Genomic DNA, 26,081 nt, shown 5'->3' on the forward strand with positions numbered 1-26,081 from the left:
ACGAATTTTAAAGGTCAGCGCTGCTTCCGCGACTGCGAAGCTCCGGCGGCGTGACGTCACTCCGTAAGCGGAGGAATGAGAGGGAGGCGCTCACAGGAGGAATAGCACCGTCGTAGACGTCCCGTAACTATGTGAGATGCCCTCACGGCAGCGGCATTCCTTTTCTCAAGGACGCGCCTTCATTGGTTCTTAGAGTGTGATTTCCGACATACTCTCGACATCCGGCGTCTGCTCTTGTTATGTATTCCATCGAATAGCAGTCAAACTACGCCACTATTTCGCGTGGGATTTTTGTACCGTGGTCTGTGGTCCACGAGGAATGAAGTGACACTGCAATTTCGAAATCGACTGGAACGGATGCGATCGCCCCTTAAATAAAATAGTTTTTAAAATATCTTTCTCCTTGTCAGCAGATGTCTAGCTGGCCTGTAGGAACATACGCGCAAAGCAGAAGATTAACCGAGGTACGTGGTGTGAAGTAGGGGACTATCTCACCTGATTCGACCGCAGCACTGGCAGCAGGCAACGTATGCGTTGTTAATGTAGCAAGGCGCGTCCTACCAGAAGCACCTAGTTCAGCGAACACTGACACCTCGAAAGGCGAACCCGAAGCAAGATCCCTGAGCCACACTGTACGTCCATTTGACGATGCCGTGACGGGAAGGACTGGTCCTGATGGCGACAGAGGCCGTGCTTCTGCTGCCAAGCGTGTACTCGACCACGGCTCTCGCAGGCATGTCACTTGTACAGCAGATGCAGTCACGTTCCAGATGCTGCAGTTTGCGAGCGGTGATGCTGGTCCATTTAACGACTGCCCCCCTGCACGATGCAGATTAAAGTTATACATGCTTGAAGGAGGCTGGATTAGAGCACTGCACGGGCCCGGGCTTACCCGAAAGGCCGGGCCCGGCAAGCCTACGGGCCGGGCCGGGCCGGGCTTGGTGTTTTTTAGGCGGGCCTGGGCTCGGGTTTCAGCCACCGGGCCCGGGCCGGGTACGGGCTTGCCAACGCCAGACATGGTCGGGCATGTACGCGAACATATTTCACGAGACTGGACAGCTGAATTTTCACGTTACGTTTTTTTTCCCATTGGGTATGGGATACCAGGTATTCTCACCTGAAAACTATCACCTTTTACATGTGATCATGCGTATTTCGTGAATGGGTCTGGATTTCACGCGTGCACTCACACACATTTGGGGACGATTGGTGTGGCGGGCGCGCTGAGGGTCCTGCACGAGCGTCAGGTTAGGTGTTGGGACATATTTCGTTCTCGTGAGAGCCCGGCACGAGGGTCAGTGAGGTTAAGTGTTCCGACGTATTTCGTTTTTATGAGAGTCCGGCAAGAGGGTCGGTTAGGTTAAGTGTTCTGACATATATTTCGTTCGCGTGAGAGTTCGCGAAAGGGGAACTAACACCGGAGCATGTACAATAGAGCGGCGATCAGTCCCTCTTGAACCGCAATGTACCTACGCCCACGCGCCGCTGCGCGCTGCGTTCCCAAGCAAGCAAGCAAGCACAACGCTGCTTGCCGGCAGAGAAACACAGCCGCTGCTGCGTTCGAGTGTACCTCCTGACTCTCCACCAATTAGCTGCGTCCTTTTCCTTGCTGCGCTGTGCTCTTTAGTAAATTTAAATACGAGAACAGATAGAGCAGAGGCGGGATGGGAGCGGGCCTAAGCATGGAAACAGCCGGGTACGGGCTGAGCCCCGGCCGGGCCGGGCCCGGGCTGGAAATCTGTAGAAGACGTCGGGTCCGGGCCGGGTGCGGGCCGTAGCAGCCGGGCCTGAAAATTAGGCACGTGCAGTGCTCTAGGCTGGATTATATTCATTGCAGAGATGCATACGTTCGGACATTTGCTAAGTAATTCTTTTTCGAGCAATTCATGCCTCAAAAATTTTCGCGGTCGCACATTGTACATTTTCTAAATGAGGACTTTACTAGAATAATATTTATTGTCCAAGTGCCATCGAACGCACACACTCTCTTAAAACAGGACTTCGCTAAGCCCTGCATAGGGACTCCTATATGCCCTCCTTTATGCAACCCTCGGATGCATGTTAGAACGAGGAACATCAACTTCAATTCACCCTTGTACAAAGTACTCACAAAAGGTATTTATGTTAAGTTACTGAGTGCCGGGCAAAAAAGTAACTGAGTAGAGTACCCAATCTTCAAAAGTATTATTGCCATAGAATTATTGCCCTAGCTCCTCAGAAATTCCTGTCTCTGCGCCGAAAACTCATCTCGGACGATGGATGCACCACGGGAACCGTGGGCGCGTAAAAGGTTATGATCGATACCGGATTAAAAGCGCTAAAAACAGACAAGAACGACACACGGAGGACACACGGAGGACACACTCGTCTGTTTTTAGCGCTTTTAATCCGGCATGCAATACCAACAGGCCCAATTCCACATTTTGAGTTATGATCGATGTAAGGAAAAAAAAACCCGCAGTAGTCGCATTGTGTACACGGGTACCGCGCAGGAAGCTCGTTGATGGCGCCCTATAAGCATTTGCGGGCTGAAGGTGGACGGTTGCCGTGTTGCGAGACCTTCAAACTCATTTATTTACCCTCAGGGCCGTGAGGAAATACAGAAGTGAGTGACGTATTTCACATTTAACAATGTAACATTTCGCAATATAATGCTAACATGAGCAGCATACAGAAAAATTTACAAAGTGTACACGAACAAATTGTACAGATACGTGGGGGCACATAAAAATTACATGACGGTTACGACTCGTGTAACGCGAAATTCAGCGTCAGCTGTGCGTGTGGTGAAATGAGGCCAGATGAAAGTGTGTAGACACTATACAGCTGACGCTGCAAAAGAAAGAAAAAGAAACATTTGGGTCGATTACAGCGAACAGTGACAGCACAAGTGTGCAATGGAGATTGAAAAACGACTATGTAGCGAAATGGTCGCAGAAACATTTCTTGAATAGCTTGCGGTGTAATGGCGGTAATGACACCGGGAAGGCTATGGCAGAAAGCAGTCGTGAAATGACCTCGTTGAGCATGAGGCCCACTTTCTGCAGGTGATCGCTACGAGCTGAGATATATGCAGGTTATTGGATTAATGATTCTCTAAGGTAAGTATTATGATAATAAATTTTGTGAAACAAACAGAGACGAGTTGTTCGACGAGTGGAAAGCAGAGGCAGACTGGTTAGGGTTCCGCGCTTTCGATTTTTATTTTTGGGCGTATGTTTTTCGATGTTTAGTTATTTTCATGATATCGGTGTTTTCTTTTTCATGACGGTTTATATTTCACATGGCAGATCTTGCTGCTGTGAAGTCCTGGCAACAAGCCGAGAAGGGCGCGCTGAAAAAGGACATCATGCAGTCGTTTGATTTCGTGGTGTCCCTGCTGTCAGGACCAACAAAAGTGAACACTTCATGGCAGGCGGACAGTGAAACATCTCCGAGGATGCGGTAAAACCTTTCCAAGAGCAGTACTGCCCCGCGACCAATCGGCCGTATTCAAAGAAACGGTCCACCAAGGCGTGCAGACGGCGTTAACCAATGTGCTCCCACCCTAACAAGAAGAGCAGGCTCTCGTTTGAACTCATATGAATCAATATACGTGTCGTGTACTGTGATGTTATTATACCCTGCCAACCATCGAGATCGCCACTGTTCTGGGTCACGTAGCGATCTCTGTTACGGTAGGTAGGCAGCACGGGCTTTCTGGCCTACTGTAATACATGAAGGAGGTATACATATGATGCTCAGTTAGATCTAGCCGTGTTACTTCGAATAGCACAAGAGTTATACAGCATCACACACGCACTGCAGTTAGATGACAATTCAGAACCGTGATGCAGAAACAAGAACGATACAGAGATGCCATTTGGCTGCGTCGAACGGTACTTAACGTATAGGGCCCTTCTGTTTCACTGAAGTCGAACACCTTACGAGAGAGCTGTAAACCTAACCCTGGTAAACTTCCCAAATTTGGAAACCCTAAAGAAATATCAGGGTTGCAGTCTAAAAGTTTAAGTCCTAGCTCAGTACAAAATTACCGATCCCTCGGTTACTCGATTACTGATACAAGGTTTCTGATACCTCGATAAATGTACTATGGATAGCAGTATTCAAAAACAGCACCGGCATTGCACTTTTGGTAACAATTGGTCTTTTCAAAAGCTGCCTAAGCAGCCCAATAAAGGAACGCGCTGCCTAAATAGAACTGTCGCCTTCCTCAATTGAACCTTGCACACAAAAGCGCTGTTTTTTGCTTTTTGTTTTCTCAAGGTAGAGTTCAAAGGCTCATCGAGCATTACGAAAAGTGGCATATTATATCTGAAACTACCTATTCAAACGCATGTGGTCAAAAGCCTACGAGTCCAGACGACGGAACGATACGCGACACTTGAAGTCATAGCTCAATTACTGTCACTGCAGATAAACGTTCTCTGAGCTCCCGATGTGCCCACTGTACCCAATTAAACTGGTCTAGAAGACGCCTAGAATATAATAACAGCAAATTTATACGCTAGTTCCTGTATGTAGCAAAAGTACCGTGGCGAAAGACAAAACACGCGTCATGGACTAGAAACAAACAAAAAAAGATAGGCTGCCTTTGCTAACTTTTAGCACCAAATATGCATACAGACAGCCTGTGCACTGCTATTCAGAAAACTGTTAGTGTGTGCACTTCCCAGCAGTATATATGAGCACAAACAGCAGCCATCACACAACGCATACTCCCGTACGGGACAAGGCAAAAAATTACGTGCACGAGTCACAGAAACATAATTCAATTACCCGTTCCGCAGGAGGCTTATCAACGCGTTGGCGCCAACGCCACCATTCATATTGCTCCCGAGCTTCATCTACGTGGTGACAGATGGTTCTATACTCACACAGTTTCGCGGAAGTAGCATCGGTTCATGCTATGCAGCGGTTCAAATCAAGCAAGTTTCCCCTACCTGTACGCGTTTTACGTATGGCGTAATTGGATGACGACAAATGAAGGGAAAGAATAAACTCCTCTCTGTTTCCTTAGTCCTAACCTGTGCCTAATCAGTCATTCAGATGGCTCTTTCCGGTACACATAGATAGTAAATACAATTTATGTTACACGCGGCTTCAACACTCGTTCAATGCGAATCTGCGCGGATTTCATGCTATAGGGCTCTCTATGAGGTATGTCATCATATTTACCGAATACGGGGTCTTCTGCGCAGTAAGGTTGTCAAAAGGGTATACCCTAGAGAATTTGCATACATTGTGAATAAAAGCGGAGGTGCGTAAGTAAATTTCGTGCGGTCACCTGCACCTTGCCCGCAGAGGCGACGTGCGCTACTACAGCGGAACGATTTTGTCCTTTACTGCATGACGTTATTCAATATCGCAGAAAAAAAAAAAAAAATAATAGCCTAGATTGTGTGCTGTCCTTCTTTATAACTGCGTTAACTTGGAACCTAATGACATATTACACTACGTCGATATACAGGAGTGTCGATATACGTTTTGATATACAGGAACACAACTTGTCGAGTGTCCAGTAGATGGAGCTATCTGAGACGCGTCATCGATAATTCTGGATCAGTGATTATATACTTTTCTTAAACTTCTGAAGCAAATCTCTTTTACATGTACTATGCACTGGACAGTTACCTACCTTTAGCTGAAGCTGGTGGATGAACTGTAGCTGGTACTACTTGGAAGGAACACGATGTTGATGCCTCTCCAAGTGCGTTGTAGGCGGAGCACCGTAGTGTGCCGTAGTCTTCGGGCGACTTAAGCACGTAGGTCAACGTGCTCTTCAGACCATCTCGCGTGAAACTGTAGAGTGGGCGGCCTCGTGGTCCGTGTGGGCCAGACGTGCCGTTAATGGTCCACGAAAAAGCGACCTCCGCTGGTTCGGCGTTCATAATGCAATCCACGCGAACGTCTTCGCCCAGGGATGCCGCAAAGACTCGTGGTGTGGACCTTGAACACTGTGGCGTATCTGCGATGAGGTGATAATATTTGATCGTTTCCGAATCGAAATCAGTTCCTAGAGTTTCCTATGAAGACTCTGCTCTTACAACATGCAATAAGACTCTGCTCTTACATTTAACAGTAAGGGGAACTGCGTTGCTAGTTCCGTGGCCTGCGGAATTTGAGGCCACGCAGGTGTAATTGCCAGCGTCTTCTATTGTTACTCCCCGAAGTGCCAGTGACATTGGACCCTGGATTGCTCGCCCTCCTGGGCCGCCGATGGCCTTGCCGTTCAGACGCCAAGCCACCTCCCGAACTGGTGGATTAGCCTCCACGCTGCACTCGAAATAAGCGTCATGGCCCTCACGAACACCGGACGGATCGAGACCAGCTCCCAGGCGAAGTTCCACGCTGGGTTTGTCTGAGAGGCACATAAATATTGAGTGAGGAGCGAGGTGACAATCAGTGCAGTGGGTGTGGGGAACAACAACCAGTTGGGATGCAACCTGCAAGAGCAGCATGCAATGTTTTACTTGCGCAATGAAACTTTATCGAACATTATATCCCAGAGCAAGCTATGTTCCTTCTTCGTTTTTATGTTCGCAACATCCTCTACACGAAGCCCGCTTCACTCTCCGTCGGCTAGGTCCAATCCTGGCACAACTTAATTCGAACCTGTGCCTCATTGGCTTAGTTCTTCCTAAGAAGTCTGCTCCTGATGCAGTATGTACAGGTCCCGACAAAAGTTTACGGAACACGCGAGCGGTGTATTTTCTCCTCGGTACGACACCCTAGCGGCAAGCGGAAGCTGGCGAAATCAGGCCAGTTCACTGCCTCAGAGGGGTGGACGACTGTGCTCTTAGCGACACACAGCGGTAGTTTCGGTATGACTACTGTTGTATGTGCCCGCAAAGGGAGTTGGATTTTACTGTTGTGCTCGCCAACAACACGTGATTCACCGATTGTTGAGACAGGGAGCTCGCCGCTATCATCGTGATAACAAGGATGAATCATAGTGGCAACATTTTACGGTGTATTGCTTTTATTGGAAAGCCATGATATGTAGACAAGAGAAAGAAAGGTATGGTAAACAGTTGCTTTATTATGGACGACGTGTGACGAGCTGATAAACAATTGACGCTGACATTGATAATTGATTGATAAACAACTGACGTGAGTCACGAGTTGTTGACGAGCACAATAGTTAAGTCCAACTCACTTCGCTGGCACATACAACAGTAATCATACCGAAACTATCGTTGTGTGTCGCTAAGAGCGCAGTCGTCCACCCCTCTGAGGCAGTGAACTGGCCTGATTTCGCCAGCTTCCGCTTGCCGCTAGGGTGTCGTACCGAGGAGAAAATACACCGCTCGCGTGTTCCGTAAACTTTTGTCGGGACCTGTACTAGCATAACTTCCCGTGCTGAATAAAGAAAAACTTCTTACAGCTACAAGGAAAGTCTATAGTGAACATCGCAATAACCTGGAGAACCTTGTGAACCGCCTTTGGCAAGTCTCCCTAGGATCCAACTACAGAACATCCGAGTACCACAAGTAGTGGAATCAGCTGTTTTCTACAAAGTTGCAACGTCTTTGGACGTTCCACGGGACTCAGTATCTTCTCTACCGGCGACCATGTGAACGACGGCTACCTACCGAAGAAGAGAGGCCTACCAAGCTGCATAACCTGTTCAACATTCCATTCCAGCCGAAGGTAGTCAATCTTTTGTCTAATGGACCAAACTTTGTGCCTTCCGGATTCGGTTTTGCGGCCTGCGCGATTGATACGGCATGGATTTGCATCTTCAAGAAAGCAGTGACGATGAAATGTCACTCAACTCTGACCTTGCGAACGATGAGGAAGACGTGAACTACGTGAACTGCTTCTCAGAGGCTATGCTAGTTATGCTTTATGTTAGGGAGGGGGGGAAGACAAAAAAGGCAAAGAAAAAAGAAAACAAAAAGAAGAAAAGAAAAGGAAAAGAAAAATGAAAAACACAAAACTAAAGCTGAAGAATCACACACTCTGGCGGGATCCTATGATGTATGCAGAACTGGTATAGAAATAAAAGGAAGGAAGAACAGAAAAAAAAAAGAAGAAACAGAGAGAACGTAAACATTGAACACGTGCACAACTGAAGGCATTACGCCTTTGAAAACTGAGTGCAAAAGGAACAAAATGTATTGAATCCTCGGTGTTTGACCCGAAATGCGCGCAATATAATGAATATGGTCAATGAAATGGTGCAGCGGGAGTTGAACCCGCTCCTAACGGATAAGCGTTCCGAAGATCCTACCGTTACACCTCACTAGCAGCTGTTGGTACCTTTTCGACTGCTTCGTTTCATTGATCTGATTGCTTTGGGCGAAATTCAGGCAATGTGTTGTGTCATCCCCTGTGTTTCTTCGCCTCACCTTTTACTGTGATAATGAGTATGGTGGGCGGATACATATTTTACAAATTGCAAGATGCATTTTTGGGGTTGGTGCCTCTTCGCCCCGGGCGCGCCGAGCCCCAAAGGTTCGTGTCAGTCTCTTAGCGGGACATCCCGGGGGAGGCGCCCCCCCCCCCTAGTTCATGTTCCAGGGCACTTCGCACTTCGCTGCGTGCCATCATGGCACATGTCTGCAATTTTCCCTGACTACACAGTTGCTTTTTGGCAACTCCCCCTGACAATCCCCTCACTTTTCCAGTCGCATCGAAATTTCCTGGCAATTCCCAGTTTTCCAGACTGGGCCCTGTAAATGCCCATCCACAACCGACGACAACACTGAACATGCGCATGAACTGACTCTGCCGTATAGGCAAAGTGACGTTCGCTCATAGCCACAGGAGCGGTGGCGGCCCGCATCCCGCGCCGACGGGAAACGCAGCCGGCACGCCCGCAGTAAATCGTGATCGTCGACCGCCGGCCACTCGCACAGCGTGCCCCAAAAAGCCGCCTCGACGTCCCCCTCACCGGTCTGCGGAGCGGTGGCACCCCGCACCGACGAGTTCAAAATCCCCTACCCACGGGAAGCCGGCGAGCTCCGCGGTGGTGCCAGTAGGGCGGCGGCTCGCGCTCGCACACACACAGCTTGCGGAGGAATACATTTCTGGTATTGTGTATCTCTGGTATCTCTACGCTGCCTCGCCTGTCGTCCAGTGTGTTTGGTGATGTTTGGTGTGTTCCTGCATCGTGTATATCTTCAAGGAAATGTGCCCTTGTTTTGTTCTAGATCATTGCATGTTGCATGCATAATGGCAGCAAATATCTTGCGGTGACGTGGCAAAAGCCCTTTCCTTTTGTAATTTCTGGTGAGCTCCAAACGTGTTACCTTTGTATGGTGTATTCGTTTTGCACAGCGCGGCAAGCTAGCCGTGCTGCTAGCCAAGCTGCTGTGCACTGCTAGCCGTTGTTGAAGTTGGAACAGTTAGGGCTTTTCTGACAATTTCCAGAGCTCTAACGGCGTGGTCTGACATTGTGCAGGCTGTTGTAGGGAACCAATATGCTATCTGTTATTGTGACTCGACATTTAGCGCTTCTGTGGAACTAAAGTTGGTGAAGTTGCGTTAGTGGAATCAATGCTGAATCAAGCTCTGAAGCCCAGTGGAGCACCGCTCTGTGAGCACTACATCGCTGAGCGCATGAGGTTGTCAGCCAATCAGAGAGGGTGAATTCTGAAACGATTTATTTTAAGCCGTTTAATATTGCACGGTTTATTCTGAGTGATTGATTTTAAGCCGTTTAATATTGTACGGTTTATTCTGAACGATTTATTTTTACGCGGGGATATTTGGGCGTTTATTTTGAAGCGGTTTATTTTGAACGGTTTATTTCGGTATACACCCCCACGAACCGCCGATGAGCACGACCATGCTGGACTGTAGCGACTAGGTCGAGAACTGGATCCATAGAGCTTCAGCGGCAAGGAAATCCAGCCACTTCCCAAGGAATCACACCTTGTTTTTCGAGCCACCAGTCGAGACGATGCAAAACCTTTCTTTCCATCAGTTTTCATGATGGAAATGTTCAAGACACTCGACCGGTAATCGAGAGATGCGTGGTTCAAATCCCACCGCCGTATGTCTTTTTCGATGCCAAGCGTTATTTCAACTGGCCATATTTCATCAGCTTCCCCATGCAGCTTGTCAGGCTTACAGGGCGAAAGGAGGATAGGGCATTTGGGGGTTTGCTTCGTTTTAGGATGGGAACAATTGTTGCGTCCTTCCATCTATAGACGGTAGATATTCCTGTTGCCAAGATGCATTATATACAGGAAGGAGGGCTTGGAGTGACCGTCCGTCAATGTGTCGGGGTGTGGCATAGGTGATTTTATCGGATCCCGGGGATGAGCGGGCGTTCACAAGCTTCAACGCTGGCTTTAGCTCTATTACAGTGAAGTCACTGTCCTTAACCGCCTTGCGCGAGGAGAGTGGCTGCTGCGTGGACATGAATTTTGGGTTCCCTATACTCACGCATCCTATTCTGAAAGTCTCCAGTGTGAATGGTGTTACGATATGCACACGCAGTTCATCAATTTTCCAGCGCCTGGCCTCAAAGCCTAGCACAAATGAAACACCTCCTTAGATCTCGGCCATTGTACTTTTTTATGCATAAAATACATTACTGATGTCATTAGGGCTATCTGGTTAACCACGTAGATGCATCTAACTTGTTTCAACAATTCTTCAGTCACTGTTGCGTTCTTGCAAAAGCAAGACTGAGGGTCAAAAGGAGACAGGACGAGGAACGGATAAATGAGGAAAGCCCTGGTATGATCAAGCATAAAGATGGACGCGGTGTAGGCGGCATCCTACCAACAGAAATATGAAAGCGGAATTGAGGGCGTTCAGCAACAAATAATCAGCCTCTAAACGTCTCGCAAGAAGGAATTATTAGGATCAAAAATTTCAACAAGTCCAAAATAACGTAAAAGGGACCTGGAACGTAATCAACGTGCTTAGGGGTTACACGAAAAATACGAGTTTAGATGAAGTCCTACGACGCGACCTTGTCAGCACCGAATGTTTAGCAATCGCTTTTTCGGATCACTTCTCGACGCAGTTTACACCACGACAAAATTATTTTCCATAATTATATACAAGTTGGACCAATCAGTGGTAAATTCCTGTAAATTCCTTATCCAGAGATGCTCGAGGAGGACCTGCGACACATCGTTTTTAACAGTCGCAACACGGTAGCGGATATTGACCATATTCGCGTGTGCGACCACGGATGTATGTATATTCGCTTATCGATGAGTCCATGTTACATATTCTGAACAGCACTTTTCGAACCGGAGTTATCCCCAGTCCGCCCAAGCGTACCGTTGTTCGCTCAATCTTTAAGGGTGTGGTGGAATGTTACAAGCCAATTTCATTATTACTTACGTTATCAATAATCATGGGCCGTGTATTGAAAAGGAGTCTTTTTCCGATGAGTATTTTGTACTCTATATGTAGGCTACTTTTTTCCGGTATTTTCTACTCAGTACTTTAATTACCTTGTCAATCCTCTTGGCACTGCTGTCAGGTTCTCACAGCCTTCCACAGTTTGTTTGTTTCTCTTCCCGCTCTGGTTCTGGCAAACTTCATATCCATTTTGTCTGAGCGACATAAGGTCACTGTCCGCTATGGTTGATTTAGGTAGGGGTCCGCCTACATTCTCAGGTCGCACAATGCAGCCCACCAAGCAGCCGCATTTGCTTGCTTGGCGGTATCTCCGAGACCTTACGGATTTCCCAGAACGGATTTCCCAGACAAAAAACAAAAAAAAAACAAAAAAAAAACAGTTTAGTGTAATCCACACTGTGCTTACCAAGGAAGAAGATTCTGCCGGCTGAAAAAATTTTGAGAAGTATCTTACATGTATCCATGTTTTTTTTAGTATTTGATACTATATTTTAAATACCTTTGTTTATAAGTATGTTAAGCGGTAGTTTAATTACAATCAGCTCTCAGTATTTGGTATCCTATTTTAAATACTCTTGTGCGGCATTTTGAACATGTCTGTTTGGAGGCAAAGAAACACCAATGTCTTCCACTACTTCCTGCCTTCCTCACTCCGTCTGTCTGCGTCTGGACGCCGCTATTAGACACAGCTGTTTCACAGTACTAACAAGGATTACGAAAATGATGACATAAGTCTGTTAGCTGCTGTTAGTAGCTACGTTTAGCGACCCTTTTGCTATTTTACTTTGTTCTGTTTCACTGTAAACCAGAGGTCGCAACCGTAACCGAAAACCGCGGAAAAAAAAAAACGTTATTTTTTGTTGAACCGAACCGAACTGTAAACACTTTTTCTCTCCCCTTCAACGAACCGGAACAGAACCGAAAAAATATGATGCGGTAACCGCGCTGTTCGCCACACAGTAAAAACGCCTATACCTTCCCACTCGTCTGCCGCGCACCAGCTCCCTGCGTCGCTCGGAATCCTGCCGAATTCATAGAGCGGACAAATTGATAAACCAAGAAGTGGTGAGTCCATGCACCTCCTACAGCCTCACCTCCAAAAGATTAACGACATCCCTGTACATTTTTGTGACTCGATGTGTAGAAAAAAGATGTGCTACAGGACAGCTGTTGCCTCTGCTGCTTCCTTTCATTCAGCGTCCCAGTGTGAAGGCAGCTTAAATTTTAATAGGTCACAACGTCATCCACAAGGAACGCAGACCTCTAGCGACCACGGGAAAGACGTTGACGTGTGGTCCAGAGCATGGAGGAAGGGAACACAGGAGCGGCCTCTCGCCCGCTTTACAAAGGAGAGCAACATGCCGGCCTGCGCATGCGACTCTGAGGTACTCCTATCTACCACGCGACCGCTTTCCTTTTTTCTTTAGGAATTGGTGATAGCCTTTTGCAATGGAGTTCCATGGTATGCTGTACGCCATTTCCCAGCACTTTTCGGTACAGTAAGGGATGATCTGCTGTGAACTGCATGGTTCTTTGTACCTATGAAGTGTAGAGGCGAGGAAGTAAGAGGTAAGAACGAGGAGCAAGCCATCGCCGGAACCTGATATTACCTCTCACATGTGGTACACTGATTAGTACAGCACACGTAAATCGCCGCTATTAGACACAGCTGTTTGACAGTACTAACAAGGGTTACGAAAATGATCAGAATGATCATCTCGGAACCGTTATTTTGGTTGCGCTGAGCCCGAACCCGAACCGATAAGCTTGAACCGGAACTTGAACCGAACCCCCAAAAACTAACGGTTCCGAGCCCTGCTGTAAACCAGATAACACAACTTTCTTCACTGCCACGCATGCAACCGCCGTTTCAAATTTAATGATTCGCCGTTTATTTGTACGTTTCTTTACGTCTTTTAGCAAGTTCCAATGGACTTTTTCCTCTTCATTAGAATCGGCTTTCCCATGGGAAACACAGCTTCGCGCACAACACTTTGATCTTGCCCCGTGAGCCCCATTAGCATTATGTGCTTCTAATCCCTGTCCTTACTGCCTTTCTCCAAAATGATAAGAATAAGACACACTCTGTACAGGCATTTATGAAAGGCTTGCAAAGAAAATTATAACAAAGGAATCTCTGCGCACACGTTGTTTCCTCTGTATTTCTCGGAGAAATATCCGAGATAAGACAAACAGCAGAGGGATAAACGGAAGCTTCCATTTATTGCAATTCTTTGTAGCGTGGTTTCGTGGCTGCGGCCGGATGGCATGATAAATAGTAAGACCCTCTCAGAATCCGAAAGAACGTAGACGCATCGCTCGCTTGGAAATGATTCACACGGGCAAGGGATGGTGGAGACAGCGAAAAGAATGCGGCCATTTCTTACGTTTTCTCGCTTCCTATATCCAGAAATTAGGCCTGAGAAAAAACGTTACCGCATGAGAACAGATAGATATACGTATTAGCGTTTGCGTGTGATAGGGTGTGCAGTGTCGGTATTAAATGCAATAGCATTTTTTTAACACACTTTTCGGTGTCCGCGTCGCGTCACGCTGCTCTCCCTCGTGTGTTTCTGAGTTCGGTGGGGATATTGATAAGGATTCGAAGGATTACAAAGTGATTTAGCCGACTAGAAGGTTCTTACGAGAACGGTTCTGAACATATGATATCCGAAGCACCAAATTCCTTTGAAGTGGCTTCTGTGCAATCCTTTCGTTACACGTTTTCAACCTGTGAGCGACGTATATACCTGTCGAGGCGTTTGCTGTAGTGCGTATGTGAGTTTGTGTGGTCGTGTACGCTAATTCCCAGTCACGGCAAAGTCTGTTTGATCTGCACTTCAACGAGAGCGACTGGTTAGGCAAAGCCGCTGCTCGTTTCCCTAGCAAAAGATACGATGGGGTAAGCGGCTCAAGCTCCCCGGGATCAGTTCCGACGTGCGTGAGCGGACGAGAATTGACGATCGCTTTTATTTCACAGAGTGTAGTTGTCATTTCTTCAAAGGTGAGGCGCTTTCTTCCGAGGCGGCATCTTAGGGCTTCCTTCACAGTTCGTGCTTACCCAGTATGTTTGCAGTTAAACATGTTGGCTTGTGCATGGGGCCTCGTTGAAACACACAGCGATGTTATAACGACGCCAGTGCAAGGGCTTAGAGTCACTAAACAAGCTTCGCTTCGGAGTATCGACACTGAGGTTCAAGGGACAGCATGAGCACCATTCTTGTTTCCGCACCACACAAGTACCATCCCCATTTGAGCATAAAGACGGCTAACATAATGCTCCCTATGGGGTAGAGAAACGTGCATGATTGTATGTATGTATTATCCATCAGAGCGTCCCAGCGATGTCAAGGTGAGCTCATGGAGGTCAATCTTGATGAGCTACGAGCACTTGGTGCCAGGAATGTTTGGATATTCCTATTGGTTGGACAGGGTGACGTCACGGTGGAGCCGTAAGGGGTTGTTTGTGACGTTGTCCGTGAGTCCTGCAAGTCGGGCACGAAACGGATTTTCCGAAAGTTTGCAACTGAGCAATTAGCATGGGCTTCGCAAAGCTACGCGGGAACACGGGACCTCTGGAACAAATTACTCAATAAGTAAATGGATCCTAAAAGCAACGAGTCGAGTCGAAAGTTTGCGGGAAAAAAAGTAACTGCGTTACAGTAACGACTTACCCGAAACAATGAATTTTCGAGACATTTCAGCGGGACATACATTGGACACCCATTTTGAGCTCTTGAAAATCACGAAGTGTGTCAACCCCATTTTCAGCATAAGTTTGCACTCAATTTAAATGTGAACAGAGAAGAAATTCCCATTTCCAGCATAAGTTTGAATGAAGAATACTGAACAGGGCCAAGTAATGGCATAATGAACGAAAACGACTGTTCATTTTTATTCATTTCACTGAAAATAGAATACATCAATAGCAACCGGCCGCCAACAGCTGCACAAGGACTCCAAACGCCGTGTCAAGAGCATTGCATTGCGAACGGGGAAGAGCACATTCTCAGATTCCAATCCCGGGATTGACGCAAAGTGACGTCACACTCTCCAACATATAGGAGCATCCAACTATTCGTGGCGCCAAGTGCTCGTAATGAGCTGCTTGCAAGAGAAAGGAACATTTCACTCATGCACAATAAATGGCACCGCACGCGAAAATGCGCGTGGCTACCGCGGCACGAAAACAAGATGGCGCATTCTCGCTCTTGGAAATCAGTGTCGGTACTCTGAAGCGAGGCCGACGTGATGCACTTAGATTTCGCAAGAACACACAAGTATACGTCGATGGACAACTACCGTGCAAGTTACACCAGCAAAGTACGTTTACGTTCATCTAATCATTTCATGGTGGCAAGGAAATGTCGGCCGTCGTGAAAGCGGAACATAAAGGTCACATAACATCAAGATGACGTTTCCCGTGACATGGGGCCAGGACAAGATAGCGATTTTGCCATAAGCGACCGCCTGAGGGTGGTTCAAAAACTGGAACCTTTTGACACCCCTGTGAGTTACAGCGTAGGCGGTGTGTTGCGGAGCATTCGCACAAGTGTAGAGTTCGCAGATATGCCGGAGATGCTGCTGTGGGAGATGCGGTGACCGAAAATGAGGAACGTAAGCAGCATGCAGCCGATAATAGTGAGTTTTAGTGTATTGTACGATATCGCCTTTGCGCACGTAAAGGATAGCGTGATGGTTCTACGCACTGTGCGACGCTTTCTTTATGTATTGCGTGTGCGCAGAACCGCCAACGCTATACCTTACGTACGCAAAGGCAATAGCGTACGATGCACTAAAACTCTCTAATGCTAGGTAGCGCTGCGAGACACAGCATGCCGCCATTACACTCGGTCAAATGTTCAGAAATGCGCACCAAAGAGTACAGTGAGTTGAGTTGATCAGAAAAAAAAATGGGGAAATAGGCACTCATTATGAGAGCCGGCTACTCCAGATCACTTATAAGAATAAAAATGCCTAACTACAATAAGAACAATGAGTGACAAGAGTACAGTGACTTCAACAAGAAGTGAACAAGTATGCAGGCGAAACCCGTGTTTCTGCACGCGGCCCAAGGCAACCTATGGGCGGGTTTGCCGTTGCCCAACGCGCAAATCATGCACGGTCCCAGCTCAGGGATCGCCCTTCGTGTAGTGCAATGCTATCGTGTTTGGTACGCGTTTTGCAGTGCGACGAAAGAGTACACTGAACTTTGTTTTTTTAATTGCACAATGCTGGGTGTTGTAAAACACCCCTTACTAAAGTGTACTCTACAGAAAACAGTACAGAAGTACAATTCTACAAAAATCTGTATAGGTTTAGAAAATCAAGTAAACCGATAAGGAATATTAAGGTAAGTGCCTCAGGACGAGAACCGCCGACATTTCGAACAGGGGCTGTTCTACTTCTGGGCACCGCCCTTACTACTGGCATGCTCTTTAAAGAGTTAGGGATGACGGGTTAAGGGTTCGTGGGGAGTGTAGGGTAATTACTGTTAACTGTTAGTCTTAATGAATTACTATTTAACTGAGATGATACCATCTCAAGAAAAATAACGTATCCCCAATTGAAACACCATTCTCAACACCATATTATCAGTTCAAATGTGGGGTAAAATCGGTGTAAAAGACGTAAGCACCTATTTCAACACCTCACTTTACACATTTAACTGTCTATACTGGAGTAGGATGTGGTGCACTTTCATACTACACCTCTTGTAACGCTGCTTTTACACCTTTTCCTTGAACTTGCGGAATAGAAAAGGCTGCTTCTACAAAAACACACTTGAGCGAGTAAACCTTGAAAACTCTACTGTTCACTTGTGCTATTATGTACCTGGGAATAACTACCTGTGATATGTTTGCTCGTTGTCAGGTGCTAATCACATTTTAAGTCTTGCTTTCCCTCTCACTGCTACGTGCCGCGGCAGCACACGTGCTTCAAGTGCTTTACTCTTGTGCTACTAAGTGCTCAAGCTTCACGTTTTTTTAACAAAATGCGCAACGTTAACATTCCTTATCTTCCAAGTAACTATTCAGCGAATATTTTATTTCCTTTCGTTGTTTATCCTACCGTATTGCCGCCGACAAAATTAAATTAGTGAGATAACCTATCTGACGACAGGTGCGACTTTTCCAACATCGCTAAATCAAAGATGTGTTGAAACATGCGTTCGTTAGCAGTTAATTTCGTTAACTGCTGAGAAGGCTTGCATTTTAATGTATAATATTCAATGGATAAATGAGATACAGGTTCGTAAAGAGCCCGTAAAAAGAATAACGTATAATGTATTTTAAGGAAAAAAACCTTCTCGGGAACAGCACCGCAAAGGGAACTGCCTCGACGACCGTTTAGTAAAACGACAGGTGAAATATTTTGGAACTGCTTGCTTCAGTGATTTTGCTTCTTTGCTTTCTTGAAGCGCAGTAATAGTTTACGCAATGTGCATGCGGTCGTTTCGTTGTATGCAGAGTAATTGTAGCATGTCTTAAGTTTCTTGTTGACCTGCGGCTACCGCAGGGATGCATCCCGTGTAATAATAATAATAGTAATAATAATAACTGTGGTTTACGTCCAGAGACAACTGAGATCTTGTGTCATCATCACTTCTCCATCATTTATTGTTGTTATTGACATTTTGTACAGGTCCCGACAAAAGTTTACGGAACACGCGAGCGGTGTATTTTCTCCTCGGTACGACACCCTGGCGGCAAGCGGAAGCTGGCGAAATCAGGCCAGTTCACTGCCTCAGAGGGGTGGACGACTGCGCTCTTAGCGACACACAGCGGTAGTTTCGGTATGATTACTGTTGTATGTGCCCTCGAAGTGAGTTGGATTTTACTGTTGTGGTCGCCAACAACACGTGATTCAACTATTGTTGAGACAGTGAGCTCGCCGCTATCATCGTGATAACAAGGATAAATCATGGTGGTGTATTATGGTGCTTTATGGTGCTTCTATTGGAAAGCTATGATATGTAGACAAGAGAAAGAAAGATATCTTGTAAACAGTTGCTTTATTATGGACGACGCGTGACGAGCTGATAAACAATTGACGCTGACATTGATAACTGATTGATTGATAACTGACGTTAGTCACGAGTTGCTGACGAGCACAACAGTTAAATACAACTCACTTCGCGGGCACATACAACAGTAATCATACCGAAACTTCCGCTGTGTGTCGCTAAGAGCGCTGTCGTCCACCCCTCTGAGGCAGTGAACTGGCCTGATTTTGCCAGCTTCCGCTTGCCGCTAGGGTGTCGTACCGAGGAAAAAATACACCGCTCGCGTGTTCCGTAAACTTTTGTCGGGACCTGTATAACAAGCGTGATTTCCGCTACCTATTAACGATTCAGCGGGATCCTTACTTCGCTGCGAAAGCACTGACTAACTCTATGGTTTACTGGTTTTCGGCGTCCGCTCTAGTTACTGCTTTATGCAGCAAAACGGCAAGGAAACATTAGTCGACTATTCGGGGATACATAGGTTTGTGTACAGGTTCCGTGGTCAGGGGGACATCCCGAGGAAAAGCGCATGTACCTATTACTGGTCGACCAATTACTTAAAATTGATTAATTAACTTTAATGAGATGTTCTCGGGAAAATGCTGAAGTGTGCTGTTTCGGTTTCGGCTCATTTGCATACCAAAGTTTGGGGATTTATATCTGAAAGTACGCGGTCGTTTCAGGATATTTAAAGGGGCCGTAAACAGGTACAAAAGGTGCACATTTCTTTGTGTTATATTATTGAAACTTATGCAGTGAAAACTCCTTGCAATTACTAATGCTCAAAAACAAAAGGCGCTTGCATACGGATGAAATATTCACTGCACTCTTTCGCATTTTAGCTCCGCCCCGCGCTCTAACTTTACGTCCCCCCCCCCCCCCCCCATTTTGACGTAGCGCTTTCCTCACCAATTACGATCGAGTGTTCCACGTATGATTTTATTTCAAATGCGGAATTGGACTAGACGAACGTGAATCCTCTTCTATTCAAAATCGAAACAGTTACAGCCTCAAACTCAAAAAGAAATGCGTTTAATTTAGGTATCATACGCGCACTACGTTTTCTGGGCAGTAGCACGCAGCACACCACGAGCGCAAATTAATATCCGGGACTACAGTTCCGGAATCTTATGTAGGTGCGCGGTGGAACGTCTTCGTCATCTTCGAACGGTTGCGACAACTGGGCAGCCGTACTTTGGTTTGAGCCACGCGGCATCGCGTCACCAGCTCGCGTGGTACGGGTACGGTGGATAGCGTGCTGGCCATGTCACGTCGTGACTGGGAGGGGTTCGAATCGCGTCATGTGATAGCAGCCCAACTGTTGACGTTTGCGCCAGTCGGAGATGTTGAAGATGTCATGACGTTGAATTTCAAAACCACGGAGCGCAAAACGTCGTTTCACACAAACAAACTGAGCGCTCCGACTCACAGCTGATAACGAAGTATGTTTATTGGCTGGTAATTTGAAACGTCATGTGCGCAGCTCGACACCCCCGATTGGATGGCAAAACGCTACGTAGCCATGTGACGTATGCGTGGTGGAGAGAGGCTCTTGGTTACTCACCTTTGAAAGCAGTTATATGGGTCAATGAGCTGGCACGAGCCGAACGAAATGCATATTTGGGTATTATGATCTGCGTTCTTTCATGGGGTATCATTATTTCAGAAATGTTTGGTGGCCTGTTGACGGACCCTTTAACAAAAGATGGCGGATTTAAACGCTCCAATGGCTCCAATTCTGCTATCTCACAATTCCCTGAAAACTGCTAATCATTAAGCTAATTGATTAATTTTGGGTAATTAGTGGTCCAGTAGTTACACGTTCTTGTCAACAGGATGTCTGCACTGCCAAAATAACCCACTTCTGGAAATCCCATCTAGGTAGCTTTCATAGCTTTATAGGGACTGTGCGACACCTAAAGGGGGTGCGCTGCTCCGCCGCAACAGCGCCGCCAGTGGCGGTCTTGGAAGTATCCAACGTGATATCATGCCGCACGTTCTATGCATTCTCAAGTGGAACGGTAGCTTGCGTGGCGACCGCCGTAATTAGAAGCGCTGATTTTCGAAGTGCAAATAATTCTAGGGGCGCGAACAAAGAGAATGGAGACAATTTGCACAGAAGCAAACATCATATTTATAATGTACCTGCCAGTGCGGAAGGAGATACGGCCACTATAGCGTCTGTTTGTGTCAAAACTCCTGTAAGCGATACGTCGAGAGGATGGTTATTCCATGTTTCACGAAATCCTTGCTTGCTAGCGAAGACTAGGTGCATTTCTCTGACTACAGCCACTAGTAACATCATGTTTTTTTAATGAGTTTCGTATTCCTTTTGTCCTTTTGGTACAGCGCACATAGCTTCGTCACCGAAATCTACATCGTGCGTCCGTTATATCTGTACAAATAAACACGTGTGGTCACAACATATTGTCTGAACTTGTACTCCAGCTTTTCCAATATCTTCAGATACAATAACGCTAAAGAGAACATCAAAGAATTTTTCTTAGTGTTTTCCTCGGCTACAACCATGGGCTTGCGGCACGACGGTCCTGAAATGGTCGGAGCGTAAATACTGAACTTTTTGGGCAATGTAGAACTTCCGTTTTCACTGTCAGACTCGTCAACTAGATTACCAGGAGCAATATCGCCTCTGAGGCTGGACTCTGGCGATAGAACACCTCACTCATTATCTCTCCAAATAAAGTTACCGTTAAGTCGGTGTATCGACGGTGATACAGTATTTAGCGGCGTGTCACCGTCACGAAAACGGCAACTGTAAATCAGTGATCAATTCGCAGGTCCTCATTCAGTTTCGTCAAAACTAGAACAAAAGAAATAGAACATATTCGTTCATGCTGTGCACACCTCATGCAATGGCCGAACGCGCGTTACGAACGCTATACGCTGCGAGTCTAGTGCCCTCGGTGGTATTGGAAGCATAGAAATCATGAGAAATGAAACATCTGGTCCCTAGTGAAGAGTTATTCTAGGTTTCACAGATAGCGATGAAACAGTTCTAGTGTGAAAAAAAAAAAAAAAAAAAGACGCTCGCACTTCACATGTAAACAAAGATGGCTACCCGACACAGTCCCTATTATAAAAACTTTGTTAAGGATTAAAACACACACACACACACACAACGTCCTGTATAAGTAGTAGTAGAACAGTCTCCGTTCGACATCTGATCGGCGGCTCCCGTCCTAAGGCTCTTTCTTTAACATCCCGGAAATACAGAACGTTAAGTAGATAGACGAAAAGTAAATAGGGACGAAGAGCGGTAGAAATGAAGGGGAGAATATGATAACGCCAGTATAGCCAAGACGTATCTATCAAACCATTTCGGCTGAAATATGTGTTCTGACGGTAAGGCGAAAAATCCCGTAGGTCGTATGTAGCGTAATATATGTATCGCGTGCGTAATTACATAATGCTTATACCCTTCCAGCACTGCCGAAGAGACGTGACGGACAGTAAGGAAGGACCGCTTTCGCATTACATAAAAGCCAGAAGTTCCTTTGAAGATGATATATCTAAGACCCTAGGAGTCATCCATTCGTTTCGCCATTTGCTATTCTTCCAGAACTTACGTCGCACAGCAAGAAATATGAAGCGCAACAAACGTACAGACTGTGGAAAGAACTTGGAACGGGGAAAAAAACACTGCTGAACACCACGAAGGGTGAACGAGAAAGTGCATATTTCTGTGTTTTCTGCGCACACAAAATCTTTGGATCGATGTCCCGAATATTTTCACCATTGCACGTTGCAATGGGGATCTACGCTGTATGGAAGTTTCTCGGGTGGCGTCTTTGAGAAAACGAGACATTCTAACCTTTTAGTGCGTGTCGCATTCGAGTCACGCGCGAACAATATGCCACATATCGACCACGCATGCTTACTCCGATCAGGCAGAAGGATGCACAAATCCAAACTCATTTTAAAGACCCATCTTACAGTACATGGGGTGAACGCCGAATGTCCCCATTATTTGAGTGCGCGCGGTTTAAAGTTCGTCGATTACTTCCAGTCCACGATCCACAATCGTACACCGTGTGGCTTGGAGTGATGCAGGACAAGCGTTAGTGCGTGCATTCACATCCCTGCGGAATATTCTGGTCGAAAAAAAAAATGAGAAAAATAAAACGCTCTCTTGAGCACACCTCGCACCGTCTACATGTTTATGAAGGTCGTTGTTATCAATTAAACGTCTTGCTGGTTTGGAGCCTTCGTGTTTGTATTTGTTTACGTGTTCTTGCCCATGGCTCAGGCTTCCCTATCATGGAATTTATCCACCAGCTAGCGTGCATTTACGCCATTCTCTCTTGAGCAGTTCCGCAGCGCCTTACGTTGGGTTTGCGCGACGCTGGAATACCGGCACCGACGTATCAAGCACATAGCAGACGACACCATCGGGCCTGTCGTCAGCTAAGAATTGTCTTGTATCTGAGCCGCAGGATATTCCACATGGTTAGAAGAGCACGTTGAGCTTCCGTGCTCACGTGGCAGCAGAAAGCTATGACGTCCGGCGCCTCTTCTGGAGACTGTCGCTCATGTGAACACGTGGAGTCTGAAATGCTGGTACCGTACTTAGGAATACACGTACACGTAGTAATAACGCTGTATTATGTCGTATGAGGGGTAACGCGTATTATTCAAATCCGTTTGAGGTCAGGCACGGCTACAGAGCGCGCTACGGCTACGGCTAGAGTCGGTGCCGCTGCGATATTGTTAGGGGTCAGAACAACGCCGCTATCGCAGCGTCAAATAGACTGTGGTGAAGACAGTGCAAGAATTAGTTCAGGTTCCATGCGGGGCGGGTCCAACACAGGAACTGCATCTTACAGATATTTCCTAACGACTCAATCAGAACCAAGGACGAACATCAGCGCACACAAAAGCTATACGAAATGAGGGCAACAAATTCAATGGAGGACTACAAAGCTTCCACTTGTCTCTTGGACGAGTTTGAAGCTCACTTCCTGAAATTCTCAGTGCAAAACCACAGTCTAGAACAAAGGAAATTTGGGATCACTGGAGCTTCTAATCCCTAGATAGTGGTTATTCCGCATTTTTGTCGCCTGACCCCAGCTCTGCAAATAATCAGTAAACGTCCCATAAGCTGCCCATCATTTTGTCCCGAAAGGGACTAGTGGTTGTAGCAATTCATCGAGTGCCTCGTTTCCAGAGATCGCGGCATCGGCGTCGTCCGCAGAGGGAAGCAGTAAGAGGAGGAGAGTGGAAAAAAGCATACAACAGAAAAAGCTCCGGGGTAGAGGAAGAAAGTAGCCCTTGAGTACAAAAGAAAAACACAACAACCTTAGCGATTCTGTTTCAGACGCCATAGAGACATGCTCAGCTACTGGTCCCCCCATGCCAACTTGTTTTTGCATTTCAAAGGGAAATAAAGGAAAGACAGGAAAAGCTTTGCGGCGGACTCGAGGACACGGACTGAGTGCAAAGTTCACGAAGTCCCAGCTCGTCGCCGTAGCCGAGGCCGCAAACAAGAAAGTGCGACGTGAGTATTCCAACGTGCGTGCCGCCGAAGCGGAGGCAAAGGGACGTCAGAGGCGCGCGAAAGCCGAAGGAGCCACGAAGGGCTTCAATAGGCAATTCAGGGAGAACCCATTTGGGTACAGTTGCTCGGTCTGCGATCTCTTGTGGTTCAAGAATGATCTCACAGCGCTGCCGTTCACTTGCCATGTACTGCCTCGACTAGAAGTTACAAATGCCGCCCCTACCGCCTTCCGCTTGTGTACATGGTGTCTCGAGTCGATCGGCAGGGGGCAAGTGCCTCACTTGTCTACGTCAAAAAAAAAAAAAAAAAAGTACCCGGTGAAAGCGTTTGATCTCCCACCGTGGAATAGTGTGAGTGAGAAACTCGTACCACCTCGAATTTCAAACATGCAAATCAGGCGCTTAATGCAAGCTTGATGCACCGGTCTACAAGAAGCGTTGATGTCGGAAGTGGCCACAAGAGCATGGGCTGTAACAACCCCGAGAAGGACCCGTAGATAGCTCGTCAAGAATATCGACCACACCATGTATCACTACTCACTTCACAGATCACAAGGCAGTACTCGTCACTCTGAAGTACTTGTGCATACATCAGCAATAAAAGTGTCAACATTCACCCACAACAGCTGTCGCTGTAATTCGCGTTACAAAACCGGAACTGTCCTGCTTTTTTTTGCGTGCCGTAATCTGCATCAGAACAAAATATATCAAAGCTCAATGACTGCATGCAGCGCATAACTTCATAGTTCATAACTTATGAGTTTATACAATTCCGGCTTTCTTTCGACTCTCTGTTATCCGACAATCCGTAATATCTCAGTGATAAACGCTGACGTCCCCATAGCTATGGAGTTTCGGACTTTCTTTTGTTTATTTTTTGTTTTGTTTTTTTTTTGCAAATTCGGCATGCACTTCCCGAAGCGTGTTACTGATCGATAATTGGGATTTATCCGGCGTTTATTTGTTAGAAGTGACTTCTGAGCGGAAGCTGGGAGAGAAAGCGAACGCTCAGAAACGACATACTCACACAAGACATGAGCAGCTTCCTTCCAACAACATTATTCACTCTTTTACATAGCTTGACCAAACTTCACATGTTTACGATTCACTCTTGTTGCAATACACAGCGGCCTACTTCTCTACTCTCTGGCAACGGAACGTCGCTGCATAAGGCGCCAACCGCATGGAGCGCATTTTACAGCCGAAATGGGCCAGCGTTGTCTCTGCCAAACCGCGCGGAACGTGAGCAGAGCTCTTCCAACCGCATGCGACGGATTCTCGGCGAGCGTGGCTGGCATGGTGATGCGTCGGCTGCCTGCTGTGGACGCGGCAGCTACATACATACTAGTTTCATTGTAGCTATGCTGATGAAAACACACAATGTCATCTGTTTCCACTTTCGTAAAACTTCGAGCAGTCAAGATGTGCGTCCTCTTTAGTGCACCCGCGCGTCCCCGAGGCGCTTCTGGCTTCGCCTGGTCCCAGCTGGTCATGCTGCCAGTCGCTTGCTTTGCTTTGCTTTGCGATATTAAGTAATCACGGCAACATAATCAGACTAAGTATACATGACAGTGGCGATCATGTGCTGGAAGCAGCAGCGATGAAACATGACAACCAACTTCAGTCACATCCCAATTTCAGTCGCATACAAATACCAAAGACGTCAAACCTGGACTCAAGTAATCAGTCATCGTAGGCGCATGACACCATGGAGAAAGGCGACACACGCACGAAGCGTACTGTCCAAAAAGTTTATTGACTCACATATACGTTGTTTAAAAACTCGCTAAAATATTCGTTGTCGATTACGCCATCGACATTAACGGCCCCAATCCTCCCCGCTCTTCGATAAGTATAAATACATTTGCCTAAACGCGTAAATACACTTACGAGTTCGTCCGCGAGTTCTATCCAGAATAAATGGTTCGTTACGTCTTTGTACTCGTCCATCTTCATGTTCCAAGATTTCAACATCGTACACCACGAATCGGGCAGCCATGTTTTCTGTTTATGTGCCGCTCGCCGTGCTGGAGGGAAGGCGGTCACGTGCACTTTCCTCTCGCTGCTGATTGGCTGGCCCGATTCCGCTCCGGTCGTCACTGCCGAAATTTCTATCCCGCCAGATATGAGCGTTTCGGCTGTGGGCCTATTGTTCTATCGTTCGGTTGCGCGCTCGGCACACGCTCCGCTTCAATTCGGCTGGCAAATACGCGCCATGCGGTTGGCG

General features: G+C 46.8%; 1 protein-coding gene across 1 annotated transcript in view; it reads right to left on the minus strand.

Moving 5' to 3' along the window:
• The window catches only part of LOC135378256 (synaptogenesis protein syg-2-like), a 637,949-nt gene that overhangs the window by 14,431 nt on the left and 597,437 nt on the right, over positions 1-26,081 (minus strand). The window contains exons 9-11 of the mRNA XM_064611235.1: positions 6,074-6,361; positions 5,639-5,968; positions 496-819 (exon numbers count right to left, since the gene is read on the minus strand). Coding sequence (XP_064467305.1) covers positions 496-819; positions 5,639-5,968; positions 6,074-6,361 — 942 coding nt within the window. The remainder of the gene's footprint in view (positions 1-495; positions 820-5,638; positions 5,969-6,073; positions 6,362-26,081) is intronic.

The sequence above is a fragment of the Ornithodoros turicata genome, chromosome 1, assembly GCF_037126465.1.
Source record: "Ornithodoros turicata isolate Travis chromosome 1, ASM3712646v1, whole genome shotgun sequence".
Classification (NCBI taxonomy): Eukaryota; Metazoa; Arthropoda; class Arachnida; order Ixodida; family Argasidae; genus Ornithodoros; species Ornithodoros turicata.